A 12831-nucleotide genomic window follows, 5' to 3' on the forward strand; every position below is an offset into this window, starting at 1 on the left:
ATGTATTTTTTTTAAACGTGGACGGTACCACGGAATTTTATTAATAAGCACTCACTTGTGACGGAGGAAAACCGTGGTTATAGAAATATTTTTTAACAAATAAACAGAAAAAAAGAAGAAGGTAAAGAATACAGATTACACAAATTTTTTATGATATCTATATCCCGTGTCATCTTTTACAATCAAATATCGAATATGAGTCGGTAAACTATCAGAATTAAAAATAGTAAAACCATCCAAAGAAAAACCAAGCTTACTAAGCGAGTCACCGACCATGTTCTCCTCTCGATACACATGTTTGATGCAAACGTTCGTTAAGGCTTTCGAGATCATGTTCCATCGACACCCAATATACCAAGGAGGTTTAACTTTACCAGTAAGAGAATCAACAAGGACTTTTGAATCACTCTCAATGGTAGTGATATCCGACCAAAATTCCGAGAGGTTGAGAATGCTAGTTATCAAACTTTCTGTCTCCGCATCCAGACTAGTTGTAGCCTTGATCGGACCTGCAAAACCACATATAAACGTACCTCTTCCATCACGGATGACACCTCCGATTGCCCCATAACCATCGCGGAAAGCACCATCAATATTCAACTTAAAGCCTTCGTTCGGCGGCTTCCATGAAAGCCACGTAGCGCTGCGAAGTTTATTATCATCTTTCTTCAGTTCTATCATTTGTAGAAGAGATATATAATGCTCAATATTACGCTGAATCTTTTCCCGAGTCATGGATCCATCATCAAATCGGCTAAGACATCTGGCCTTCCAAATTTCACAGAGAATCACACAAGCCCCTTGAATTTTGCGTCGAACCAACTGATTCTTTATATTACCCGTAAACCAGTTATCAACGAAGTGAGGGATAGTAATCTCTCTGTTTGTATCAAGGTTCTAAACGCCGGAGAAATTCGCCGAAATTCGCCGGCGAAGTCGCTGCCGGAGCACTGACGGCCGACGAAGGTGTGTTTTGTCGTTTCGCCATCGGATGTCATCGGAAATCAGCGAAACGACGTGCCGTTCGGCAACAAAAATGGCCGACAATTTTCGCTGTATTTAAAGAACTAAAGTTCGCAGTTTATCGTGGCTTATTCGTGATATTCAGGGGAAAAAGAAAATCGTGGGTGAAGTCTGAAACAAGAGAGAGAAAAGAGAAGAGAGAAGTGAGAAGATAAAAGAGGGGAGAAAGGAGAGAGGAGGGTAAAAACGTGTAAAAAGAAAAGAAAAAGCAGCTGCCTTTTCTTTTATATTATTTTTTATTTTCTTTTTATTCATTCTTTATTCTTTATTTGTATGTATAATATAAATATTATATTATAATATCAAATGCTTCCTCATGTTTTGCTATTATTATAATCTTATATCAACACCACACGCAAAGTGTTATATTAAAAAATGATGGTATGTATAATATATATATATATATATATATATATATATATATATTTTTATATATATATATATATATATATATATATATATAATATGAAGTATGAACGTTGTCCCTGAGACATTTCCTCACGTATATGTATATATATTTGATCTATTATTTTAATATCATTTTTCTAAACCTCTTTTTACAAATATATATATATATATATATGAAAATAAAATATTAATTTATAATTTAGTTGTGTTTCTTAAATAATTTTAATTTGAATAAATGATTAGTCCAAATTGTATTTAAATCATTTTTTTCATTTATAATTTAGTTGTGTTTCTTAAATAATTTTAAATTGAATAAAAGATTAGACCAAATTGTTAAATATCATTTGTGTTATTAGTTAAATACTATCACATTGAATGCACATCCGTCAATGTATACTTTGAAAATTAAAAGTATTATACAACAAAATTAAGTTTTTAAGTATATAGAATTTATATACAAAAAACTCAAAAGAAATAAATACTGATACATAAAAATACATAATACATATATAGATATTATTAAAACTTAAATATCATATATTTTACATGTTTAAAAATTGAATACTTATTATTTTCCGTCTTTTAAATATTTTGTGGTGTGACTTTAAGTGTGAAATATATGTGGTTGATATGTATGATTTGTAGTCTTTTAAATTTGGATTATATTTACAAGTATTTTTCTACGAGTTTATTTTGTAACATTATTTCCATTCGATTTTCCATCGGCATGTCGGTTTTCCATGGAAAACGGCATTTCAGTTGCCATTTTACACATTTTTTCCGTTCGGTTTTCCGTCGACGTGTCGATTTTCCATAAATCAGGAGGCTCGAAACGGCGCCGAAAACGGCATTTTGAACCTTGGTTTGTATGTTTAAAAACCCCACGAAACACATGCCATATCTTCTTAGCAATCTCACTAGTAAAAAATAAATGAGTGCTCGTTTCAGCCCCGTGAAGATCACAACAATGACATTTAGAAGCCATAGGAATCCCAAGTTTAATTATTCTGTCATCAGTAGGTATGGCTTGGAACCACATTTTCCAAACGAAAAAGCAAATTTTCGTCGGGGTATGTGAATTCCAAAGCTTGACATTCCATGCAAAGTTACTTAAACCGGTACTTGGGTAGAACTTCCAAAAATAATATTTTAATGTGGAAAAAGTCCCAAAGTCATGAGGTTTCCAAATCAGATTATCACACTTATCAGAGAGGCTCGTACATTGGATTTGTGACCAAATATCAAGAGGAACAAGACACTTTACCCGATTTAGCGAGGTCTGATTTTTTAGGATATATATATATATATATATATATAAAAGCTAGATTTTAACATAACGGAATAGTAAAAACCCAAAGGGTATTTATGTACAATTCCTCTAATAATAAAATAATAATTTTTTTATTATAGATTTTCTGATTGATTATTTAGCCAATTTCTCATTAATGAATTGCTTTGTTTTTATTTTTTTATTTTTTATATAGTCAAACTTTATTTGCAAACGATAATCCAAATTAAAGTTCGAAACCTTGTCTAAAAACGAGACGAGTTAATTTTAGCTATAGATTTGTCAAACATATGTCACTCATGCTTATATTATGTTGCTTTCAACGACCCCAATACATGAAGAACTCCACAGAACAATCAATTTTTAATTAAACAATCATGAATAGTTCATCAATTCTCAACACTAAAATATAGATAAAATCTAACAATCGCTATTAACAAAACACCACAAACTCAATTCACGTTTGAGTTTCAAGTTCAAAAATCCCATTTGTAATAAGCCCTAATAATACTAATAATAATAATAGTAATAATAATAATAATAATAATATTATTATTATTACTATTATTATTATTAGTATTATTAGGAACACAACGTAAATACCCAATACTTTATGGTTTTTATTATTTTAAAATCTAGTCTCCATGTGTCATTTACGGTATTGGTGGAATTCAAATGAAATGTTTGATATATATGCCGGCATAAAGAAAGGGATATATAATTTTAAAAAGGAAACGTCCACTACTACAAATTCACATTTCTGGTGCAGAAGGGTATTAGGTGCGCCATGTCGCACCTAAGCCCATATTTGGTGCGACATGTCGCACCGGATACTCATCCGGATGACAAAAAATTTCGCTAATGTTAAGTGTTATTCGGTGCGACTTTGTCGCACCTAATAGTAAATTGTCGCATCTAATACTTTTTGATAAGTGTATAGGAAAAAAAATTAGGAATTAATTTTTTTTATTTTTTAGAATGAATTTGTATTTTTAATTAACAATTCACTTTTCAGAATATTATTTCTAATTTAGAACTTTGTTAATTAATTTTTATTTAATTTTAAATGAATTTCGATTTAATTTTCTAATTTCTGATTTTGTAATTTTTTAAATTAAAATAACATATTCGGTGCGACAATGTCGCACCGAATATGATGGCAGGAAGGATATTAGGTGCGACAATGTCGCACCCAATATGAATTTACCCGCCAATTTCTATAAATTTGGCAGGAAAATAGCTTGGGCATTCGGTGCGACATGTCACACATGAAAGTGTCGCACCTAAAGGTATGATTATTAGGTGCGACATGTCGCACCTAATGCCTTTAGCGACGGGCTTTTAGGTGCGACTTTGTCGCACCTAATGTCACACCTAATAAACTATTAGGTGCGACTTTTGACATATTTGGTGCGGCAATCGTCGTACCGGATGACTATTTTTGTCCTAGTGGTCAGCATAAATCCCAAATATTTTCGTGATCATACATATAAATCTCTAATTTTTTTTTTCGTGGCAAAACTAACTGTTGTCTACTTTCATTTGTACCGTTGCTTCTTTGCTGTTAATTTTTAACAAAAGTACATATGTCACAATCCTATGTGACGACATAATTTTATATAAAAACTCGAATAAAAAATTAATATAAAAATCAGAGAAGTAATTAAAATAGAGCAAGAAGGAAAAGACGTTTATATATGGAAGCGCATGGTGGCGATGAGTCGATTGTGTTCTATACCCAAATTGATTTATTATTTGTAGAATTTTCTCAAATATACGGGGTGACATCAATTAACTGTTTTAATTAGTTTAATTTTATTTCGGTTTAGTGGACTATTTTTTTTTTTAATAAAATTAAACTTTATTAGAATCTTAAAAGAAGTTAAGAGACCAGCTAGTTGCAACAAATTCTTGTAGTTTTTTTTAATAAAAAAAAATATATTCAAAAGAAAAACCTAGAAGAGAAAATTACAGAGAATTGAAATTCCACAAAATTAAATCAACTATACCAATTAATATAAAGCTAAGGTCTAAGAACCGCCGAGACATAGGTACACGAGATTAGACGAAAGGAAGACTAGCTCTTCCAAAAGAAAGACTAAGCGAAAGAAGAAAAATCGAAGGGGGCGAGATGAATTGTAAGAAACGAGTCTCCCTCACTCAGTCTTGAGCTCGCCTATGAAGAGGGAGGATGGCGTTCGATGTCGTCCAAGGGATGGGACAACGGGTTGAGGAAATGATTCTAAAACCCTAGTTGCATTGCATAGTGAAGTTTTTTTTTTTCTTTTTCAATACTACAATAGTTAAACCCAAAACAAGAGTACATGTGCAGAGATATAGGTTGTGTTTGGTAGTTAACTCAAAACTGTTTTTGTTTTCTATTTTCTAATTTTTGTAGTTGTACTGAAAAATTATTTTGCAGTTGTTTTCAAAAAGCTGTTTGGTACAATTTTCATTTTTTTTTTAGAAAGTGAAAAAACTGAAAAAAGTATTTGATATAGTTTTCATTTTTGTTTTTTAAAGAATGAAAAGAGAAGATGAGGAGAAAGATGAGAAAAGAGAAGAAATTTTTTTTCAAAAACACATTTTATTTGTTTTCAGTTTTCTTTACTTTTTTCCAAAACAACTTCGAAATTTTTTGAAATTTTTTTCCGAAAACACCTTACCAAACACATTTTTCAGTTTTGTTTCATATTTTCACTTCTTGAAATAACCAAACGCTCTCATAGTTTCCCAACCAAAACGCCGTTATCAATAAATACGACACTTCCGTTTTTTTAACACGATGTGACGGCCATTCATTGATGTCCAAATAAAAGGCATATATGTTTGTGAAAAATTAAAGGTCTTGTCTCCTTAAATTTGCCACAACCAGTAAAAACAGAAAGATTAAATCACACTCAAACAAGAAAAAGAAAAGAAAAAAAAAACAAAAAAGAGCGATTAAATTTCCCACACACACTAACAGTCTCTACACACGCACACAAGAATAAAACAAAATAAGCACATAAAAAAACAACAAATCACCACCACAAAAGTCACAAACCACAACAGCAACGCTCCCGATCCCCACGTCCACAAAAAGCGCGTCACACCCACGCGTGGAGTTAGTTCCCCTTAAACAAGCGCGTGGTTCTCACCCGCGATTCCCGCCGAAAAAAGACGAGTCGAGAAAGAACGATGACGTCGCGGCTCACCAGCGTCACACGCCTCGCAGCTTTCCAATCAATCCATCACCGTCATAAACCAAACCCAGCCTTTGAGTTAACCCCAAACAATCGTACGGCCCAAAACCAAAGGAAAAAAAAAAAAAAGAAACATCTGAACTTCTGTTGCCCATCGATCAATCGAGCCAGGCGAAGCAGATGCAACCGGCGCGCGGCGGCGAGGGAGGTCCGAGCCGAGCGGGGCTGAGCCGGTACCGCTCGGCTCCGGCGACGTGGCTCGAGGCCCTACTCGAGGACGAAGAGGAAGATCCGCTCCGGCCGAGCCAGTGCTTGACTCAGCTACTCGCCGATAACCCTTCCAAAGTCAACACCGGCAACAACAACAACGGAGGTCTCTTCGCCGCTTCGTCTTCCTCGGCCGATCTCGCCGCCGCGGCGTTCGAGTCGGGCTTCGCGAGGCAGAACAGCTTGCCGGCGGATTTCGGCGCCGCTCACGACGGCTTGTTCTCCGGCTTCGGAGTCGGCGCTCCGGCGGGGTTCAATTTAGCGCCGACGAGGAGTCTGGACGCTTCTTCGACGAAGCGCTCCAGAGAGTTGCTTGCCCCAATAGTAAGTCAGCCCTCATTTGTACACATTAGCGGTTTTCCCGGTAAACCTTTTTTAATAAATGCTATATATGAAATAAAAGTATGTAATAATTTGGGGGGAAATGAAATGAATGGGTGTGGCAGAAAATGGAAGAAGGAGGACAGGTGTCAGGGCTGATAGATATGGAGATGGACAAGCTTTTCGAGGACTCAGTGCCGTTAGGAGTTCGGGCCAAGCGTGGCTGCGCTACGCATCCCAGGAGCATTGCTGAGAGGGTACTCATTTTTTTTTTTTTTTTTTTTTTACTTTTTCTTTATTATTACTGTATTAATTTCCCTTTATTTGTGTAATTTTTTTTTTTTTTGTTAATTAGGTGCGAAGGACTCGAATTAGCGATCGTATACGGAAACTTCAGGAGCTTGTGCCCAACATGGATAAGGTTATAATTATATATCACTCCTTGGAAACTATAGTAGAATAGTGTGATAATTCTTGGTCAATTAATCCACTTATGCTAACTCATGTGTGTTCAGTATATAATATACTTGGATATGATCTCTGAAAAAGAAGTAGCTGAGTAAAGTTACGATTTGTTTTTTTATTACACTGAAAGAAGGCTCTAAGGTTCATTTATTCAATTTTTACTTTTTATTACGTAATTTTATATCATAATATATGTGTATGATGTATGTTAGAAATATAAGCATCTCAAATTTCACTCTGATCATTTCTACGGTTAAGGTATGTATTATAGTTCTCAGTTGTTAATCTCCTTTTTCTCAATGCTCTAAGTATGGAAAAGGAAATGTATACTTGATCACTATCATAGTATTATCATGTTTAGATGTGATAATTTTAGTGTGATCCTGAGATATATGTGTTCGTTAAAATCAGTGTGCGAGTTAGATTCTATAGGTTATGATTTACTATTTCTTGGTTCACCACAGTGAAACATCAAAAATACTAAACCAGCTGTACGGTACGAAATAAACTGCTTCATATCCTTAATACAGTAAAGCATATAAAAAAATAATAATTATGATGTCTCCCCTTGATAAAATTTTGGAGCTGTAATAATGTTTTTTTTCTTTATCCTCGTCCGGGTATTTAATTTCGCAGCAAACGAATACAGCCGATATGTTAGACGAAGCAGTGGAGTACGTGAAACACCTTCGAAAGCAGATTGAGGTACCATCTGATGACTCAGGCACAAGAGAACTGTAATATATTTTTTACCCAAGTAAATTAGAATTTACTTAGTTACTGCTTTTTGAACTGTAAACTATATTACGAGTGGATAATTGGATGCTCTAAAAATGGAGTTTTTGTGCTAACTTTTTTTGTGCCTTGGAATTGCCAGGAACTCTCAGAGCATCAACGGAGATGCAAGTGCACGAATAAATAACACCCATTGTTACGAGGTATTTCAACAATGCCTCTGCGAATGTTATTTATTTAGTGTAATATGCTAGACTTTTGAGAGACGTTGGTGATATTTTGGTAGGGAATGCCCTATTTGATACATATATTCTTCTCCAATGTGTTGATGGGTTTGGGGATTGTGAATTCGCTTTATTATGGCGATAACGTCTAGTATGTGTATAAATTTAGTGTTGTTTAGGTCGTCTAAGTATGGCAGTTTTAGTCTTTTAAGCTTTTTTGGGTATGAAATGTTAAGTCACGATTCGTTATTATTTTTTAGCATTAAAACCCTATAATTTATGTCAAAGGGTGAAAATCAATAAAGCAATTTCCTATTAGTAAGAGTCTTTCTAGCAGTTTCTTCTCTTTTCTTGTTTTAATTTAATCGATTTTTATTATTTTATATCTCGAACCTGCTCGATTTTCTATAACATAATACTGATCGAAAGTATGTAGTTGACAATATAAAAAAGGAAAACACGTGGTTTTGGGTTATTTGTCGTCGAATGTTCCCAAAGGTGGTTGATTATATCAAATTTCTGGCAACATTATCACGTTAATTCCTAACAGTTTAAGGGATACAAATCTCCAGTTCGTGTTAATAGAGTTTCCTAATGAAACGTCCCAAAGTGAATTGGTGCACGCAGGTGTTTCCAGTGACAGAAAATTGGGCATATATGGTATATTGCAATTTATTAATGGTACTAATCAACAAAATCAAAGTACCTAATCTTTCTAGCAAAGTTCATGTGGGTCGGATTAATCGCCAACATGTCGAAACACTTTGACCTTCTCATTTAGTATCTTTTTAAAGTGCTTCCCACAAATGACTTCTTTATTCTCTCTCATATACACATACGCGCACATAAACGTGTATGTGTACTCTGCAAATACCTTGCTTAATTTCACTTCTCACATCTTCGAACACAATGACATAAAGGTGATCCAAAGAGAAAAGCAGTTGAATGAGAACTAAGAGTATCACACATCAAACAATACTGAAAGATAACTTCACGAATTAAAGAACTCTCTCATTGAGGTGCTCGACTTCAAAAAAAGACATTTGTAGATGTTAGTATTTTCGGTGATCTAAAAGCGTAGCATTTTAATGTTATTTAAATGCGAGTCGACTCATAAAAATATCGCACTTAAAGTTATTCGAAGCGAGTTTTCATATCTATTCTTAGATATGATATACATACGTTGGAATTTACGTCTATATTGTCTCCAACCTATAGCTTATTCCGTACATCAGATGCAAAAATAATGCACTTAAATATAAATGTTTGACATAACTCAGTCATTATGGCGGAATTAAAAAACAATTCTTATTTGATAGAAACTAGTTTTTAGAAACCTAAGCAGCGAGCACATATATGATAATATGTAAAGCACTAATAAACTATATTGAACTAATCTTTTGTAGCGTGTTTGAACTTTGACAAGCCTTAGACTTATGGAACACAACCTCCGCTCCTTGATCTTGATGGAATGTTTACAAGCAACTACAAAAAGAGTCTTCACATAAGTTAAAAGAAACGTGTCTAGAATTTGTGTATGAGAACTGACAACAAGTGAATCAAGTAACTAAAAATTATTTTCTTAGTCAAATGATTACTTTGTATTATAGTCCAACTTAAGAGAAAGCTATGGTTGTGTGTGTATATATATATATATATGTATATATGTGTGTATATATATATATATATAAAATTATGATTAGTCAAAGACAAGATATCGCACATAATGTAGGGTCAATGTATGCGACAATCTGTTCTGATGCAATAGATGAAAAATATAAAATAGTGCGTAAAAGTAAATGACACTATAAAGCAGTACTCTGGGATGCAATTTGCCTAGTGGAAAAGAAATTCACTATATGAAATATAGTCAATAGTACACGATGGTCTTATATGAGCAATCCCCGCTTCAAGACCTTTTTCTTGTTACTATCTGTGAATTTCAACTCAGGCTCCCCTTGAATCTGAGTTCCCCTCACTTCCATTCAAACACTCCTCAAGAGTTTGTTAATATTCAATGTCAAAGATTGTGAATCCTTAATCACGAAACAAAAAACCTAAACAAGACTCTAACGCTTTATGAATCAGTAGCATCTATAGAATAACACTACACACACCACACAATCAGTTTTTCAGTCCGCCGGTCTTGCACGTCTAAGACCCTAATTGCGTGAACTACTAAGGGCATAAGCTTTCTTTTATAGTGGCCAACACCTCTAGAAGTCGAATTATGTAGAAGGTCTTCCGTTAACAATCTTGGTAAAACAGGAAATTTGAAAAAAATATTGATTATGCGCACATCGGCCAAGATATCTCAACGTATCAGCATGTTGCAAGACATCTTACCAAGACAAAGTTGCCCTAAAAATATAAACCAACAATATATATATATATATATATATATATATATATATATATATAGAGAGAGAGAGAGAGAGAGAGAGAGAGAGATAGAGAGAGTTTAGTTGAAAATAAAATGGGTTTCAAGATGTCTTTTGGCCATGGCCAATGTTAACACTTGGTTTCGGGCTAACACTGGAGAGCCGTTCGCGGTTCAACCTAGAGTCGGACCCCCAGGTTGAACGTAGGCTGATGTCGTTAAACGTATGGGATCACCAACCTTATTAGGCGGGATTTCTTCAGTTAAATTCCTGAGGAGGAAATAAACACAAAACTTAGAGGGGCGTGGAGGGTTTCTCATCTTCTTGCTCTGTGACGCTCAACATTAGTGTGATTGTAATGTTAATCGACAAGGAGAAAATGTCTATCTCGGAATCGTTGAAAGAGTTAAAGAGTAAGTATGGGTTTTCCCAGGTAGTGAATGACTTACTAAAGGAGGATGAGGGGGTCCATATTTATGAGCACATGGACCTGAGTTCGTGGCTGGCACGATTCCCAAAGCTATTTCATAGACTTATGTGTGTAAAGTCTCGCCCTTGGCTCAGCTGGTATCGATTTCCATTGGTTGGCGAGACCTCGGGATGGTGTCGCATGTGGAAGGCGGGTCTCGTTGTTAGGTGGCAAGACCTTGCGTAGGGTGTCACTTGCTCGCCGTTGGGTGGCGAGGCCTTGTAGTGGGACTACGTGTATGGTCTCGGTCTCACCATATGTGGCGGGACCTTGGTTTGCGAGGCTTGGCCTCAAAGCATTTGATGGGACCTTCGAGACTTGTTCCTTTGGGTTGGGCCTCAGCAAGTTTCGCGAGACCTGCCTTCTTGGGCTGGGTCTTGCCTATGGTCTGCGAGGCTTGCCTTCTAAGGTTGGGTCGCGCCCAAAGTTTGTGGGAACTCCTTGAGGTCTCGCACGATATCGGTCGGAGACTGACTCTGCAATGGTCAGGAATGATTTGTTTCCTCGTATTCCATTGCCGTTTGTTCTGCAATGGCGTTTTTCCACCACATAACAAGAAACAATACTAGGCTATTTATAGCTTTCAAACCGTGTAAATATATCATCTAATTCATCAATCATGGAATCAAGGTCAACACCTCATCAAGGCTAAAAAATCTCTTCTTTCATCGAGTCAAACAGCCAAGGAGTGAATCCTTGTCAATTGACACAACCAATAGGAATTGAGGACACAATTAAGTCATTTCGATTGTCACTTAAGAAAATTCAACAAAAAGGACATATGCTGCTTAATTTCCTTGACCGAAATCAACATGCCACATAAGGCTAAATAGCTAAATTCATTTCTTATGATGTTGTGATCATCCAATCACATTTTGATATTTGAATAATCTTATTTAATTACACTAATATAAAATGACATGTGTAAAATCAAAGATTAATAACATGATAAGCCTCAAAATTATGTTTTGACCATTCAACGATTTTTAGTGAAAAACTAGTTTTTGCACTAAGTAAATCCCTTAGTTGCATTACTCAAAATGAATTGTATTCAACATTGGAATCTTATTTAAATTTATCTTATTCAACATATCTTAATTTTTTTGGCTAGATGGAGAGATCTAATGGACCCATACAAAACTTAAAATTGAATCATTGTTGCAATATTTTCGTAAGCAAATGCACGTAGTCGCTTAATCCTACAAGTATTATGCTTAATCGAAAATCAAACGAGCATATAACGAATTGAACTCAAATAAGTGATGATGATTATCAACTAAAATTTTCAAAAAATAAATAAAACAGAAAATAAACACGGATGAACGAATATGTAGAAGGCAAGGCAAATGCGTCTCAAAACTCTCATATGGACGGGATTCTTATTACTACGCACGATTTTTTGGTTATATATCTTCACTAATCACACTCACGTAATATTATCGCTAAATCTTTCTCTACTATCTAACAACTTATGTCAATACCGTATTTTTATCTCTCGATCTCAAACCCTAAAAATACAACAAGCATTACAATCAAGAGCTTTCGCACGACTCCGTACCAGACTAGCTATCTCTAGTCTTAGGAATGTACTACGGTTATCTAATTCTTATGTACGATATCGATTATAATGTTTCCTCTTATTTCCAGAGTGGTTTTTGTCCATTAGATATGATCTTGTGGTGGAAAACTGAAGAAAAAACGAAAAATGTCTGAGTTGTCTGCGTCCTCCCGCGCGGCATGCAAAGTCTTGGCGCGGCGCGTAAACTATTTTGGACCGGCTTTGCACAAGTGCATGGCACACTCATATTATGCACGATGCGACGCGCAACTTCCACGATGCAGGGCTCAACTTCCATGGTGCACGCTTGAAGAGTTCCTGGCAGCATGACGCACGCTTGAAGAGTTCCTTGCTGCACGGCGTACCATGGGTGTTGCGTGTAGTACCCCCGCATTTTCTTATGTTGCGCGCGTAACTCTTCTGGCGTCATCTTCACTTCTGCGCGGCGGGCTCTGCAACCTGCACGGTGTTGACGGTCTTCTGGATGGTGCGGCACGCTGTGGGTGA

General features: G+C 35.5%; 1 protein-coding gene across 2 annotated transcripts; it reads left to right on the forward strand.

Annotated features, from left to right (window-relative positions):
• Positions 1–5938: 5938 nt before the first annotated feature.
• Positions 5939–8234, forward strand: LOC149391157 (transcription factor bHLH80-like). Of its 2 annotated transcripts, none has more exons than XM_089621388.1 (5): positions 5939–6495; positions 6618–6749; positions 6848–6913; positions 7594–7694; positions 7835–8234. In XM_089621388.1, exons 1-5 carry the CDS (start codon positions 6085–6087, stop codon positions 7944–7946), a joined length of 822 nt encoding a protein of 273 aa, XP_089477514.1. In that variant the 5' UTR covers positions 5939–6084; the 3' UTR covers positions 7947–8234. The 2 variants fall into 2 exon arrangements, with proteins under 2 accessions (XP_089477514.1, XP_089477515.1); XM_089621389.1 differs by having other exon boundaries at positions 5943–6495; positions 7594–7662.
• The last annotated feature ends 4597 nt before the right edge of the window (positions 8235–12831 follow it).

The sequence above is a fragment of the Urtica dioica genome, chromosome 7, assembly GCF_054948205.1.
Source record: "Urtica dioica subsp. dioica isolate 48M chromosome 7, U.dioica_male_clone48M_v1_H2, whole genome shotgun sequence".
In the NCBI taxonomy this organism is placed as follows: Eukaryota; Viridiplantae; Streptophyta; class Magnoliopsida; order Rosales; family Urticaceae; genus Urtica; species Urtica dioica.

What these genes read in the sequence shown, in the direction of transcription:
- LOC149391157 (XM_089621388.1), top strand. Translation starts at nt 6,085, where the DNA reads ATGCAACCGGCGCGCGGCGGCGAGGGAGGTCCGAGCCGAGCGGGGCTG. An exon ending in GAGAGTTGCTTGCCCCAATA is followed by an intron (nt 6,496 to 6,617) that starts GTAAGTCAGCCC and finishes TGGGTGTGGCAG; the next exon opens with AAAATGGAAGAAGGAGGACA. An exon ending in TTGTGCCCAACATGGATAAG is followed by an intron (nt 6,914 to 7,593) that starts GTTATAATTATA and finishes TTAATTTCGCAG; the next exon opens with CAAACGAATACAGCCGATAT.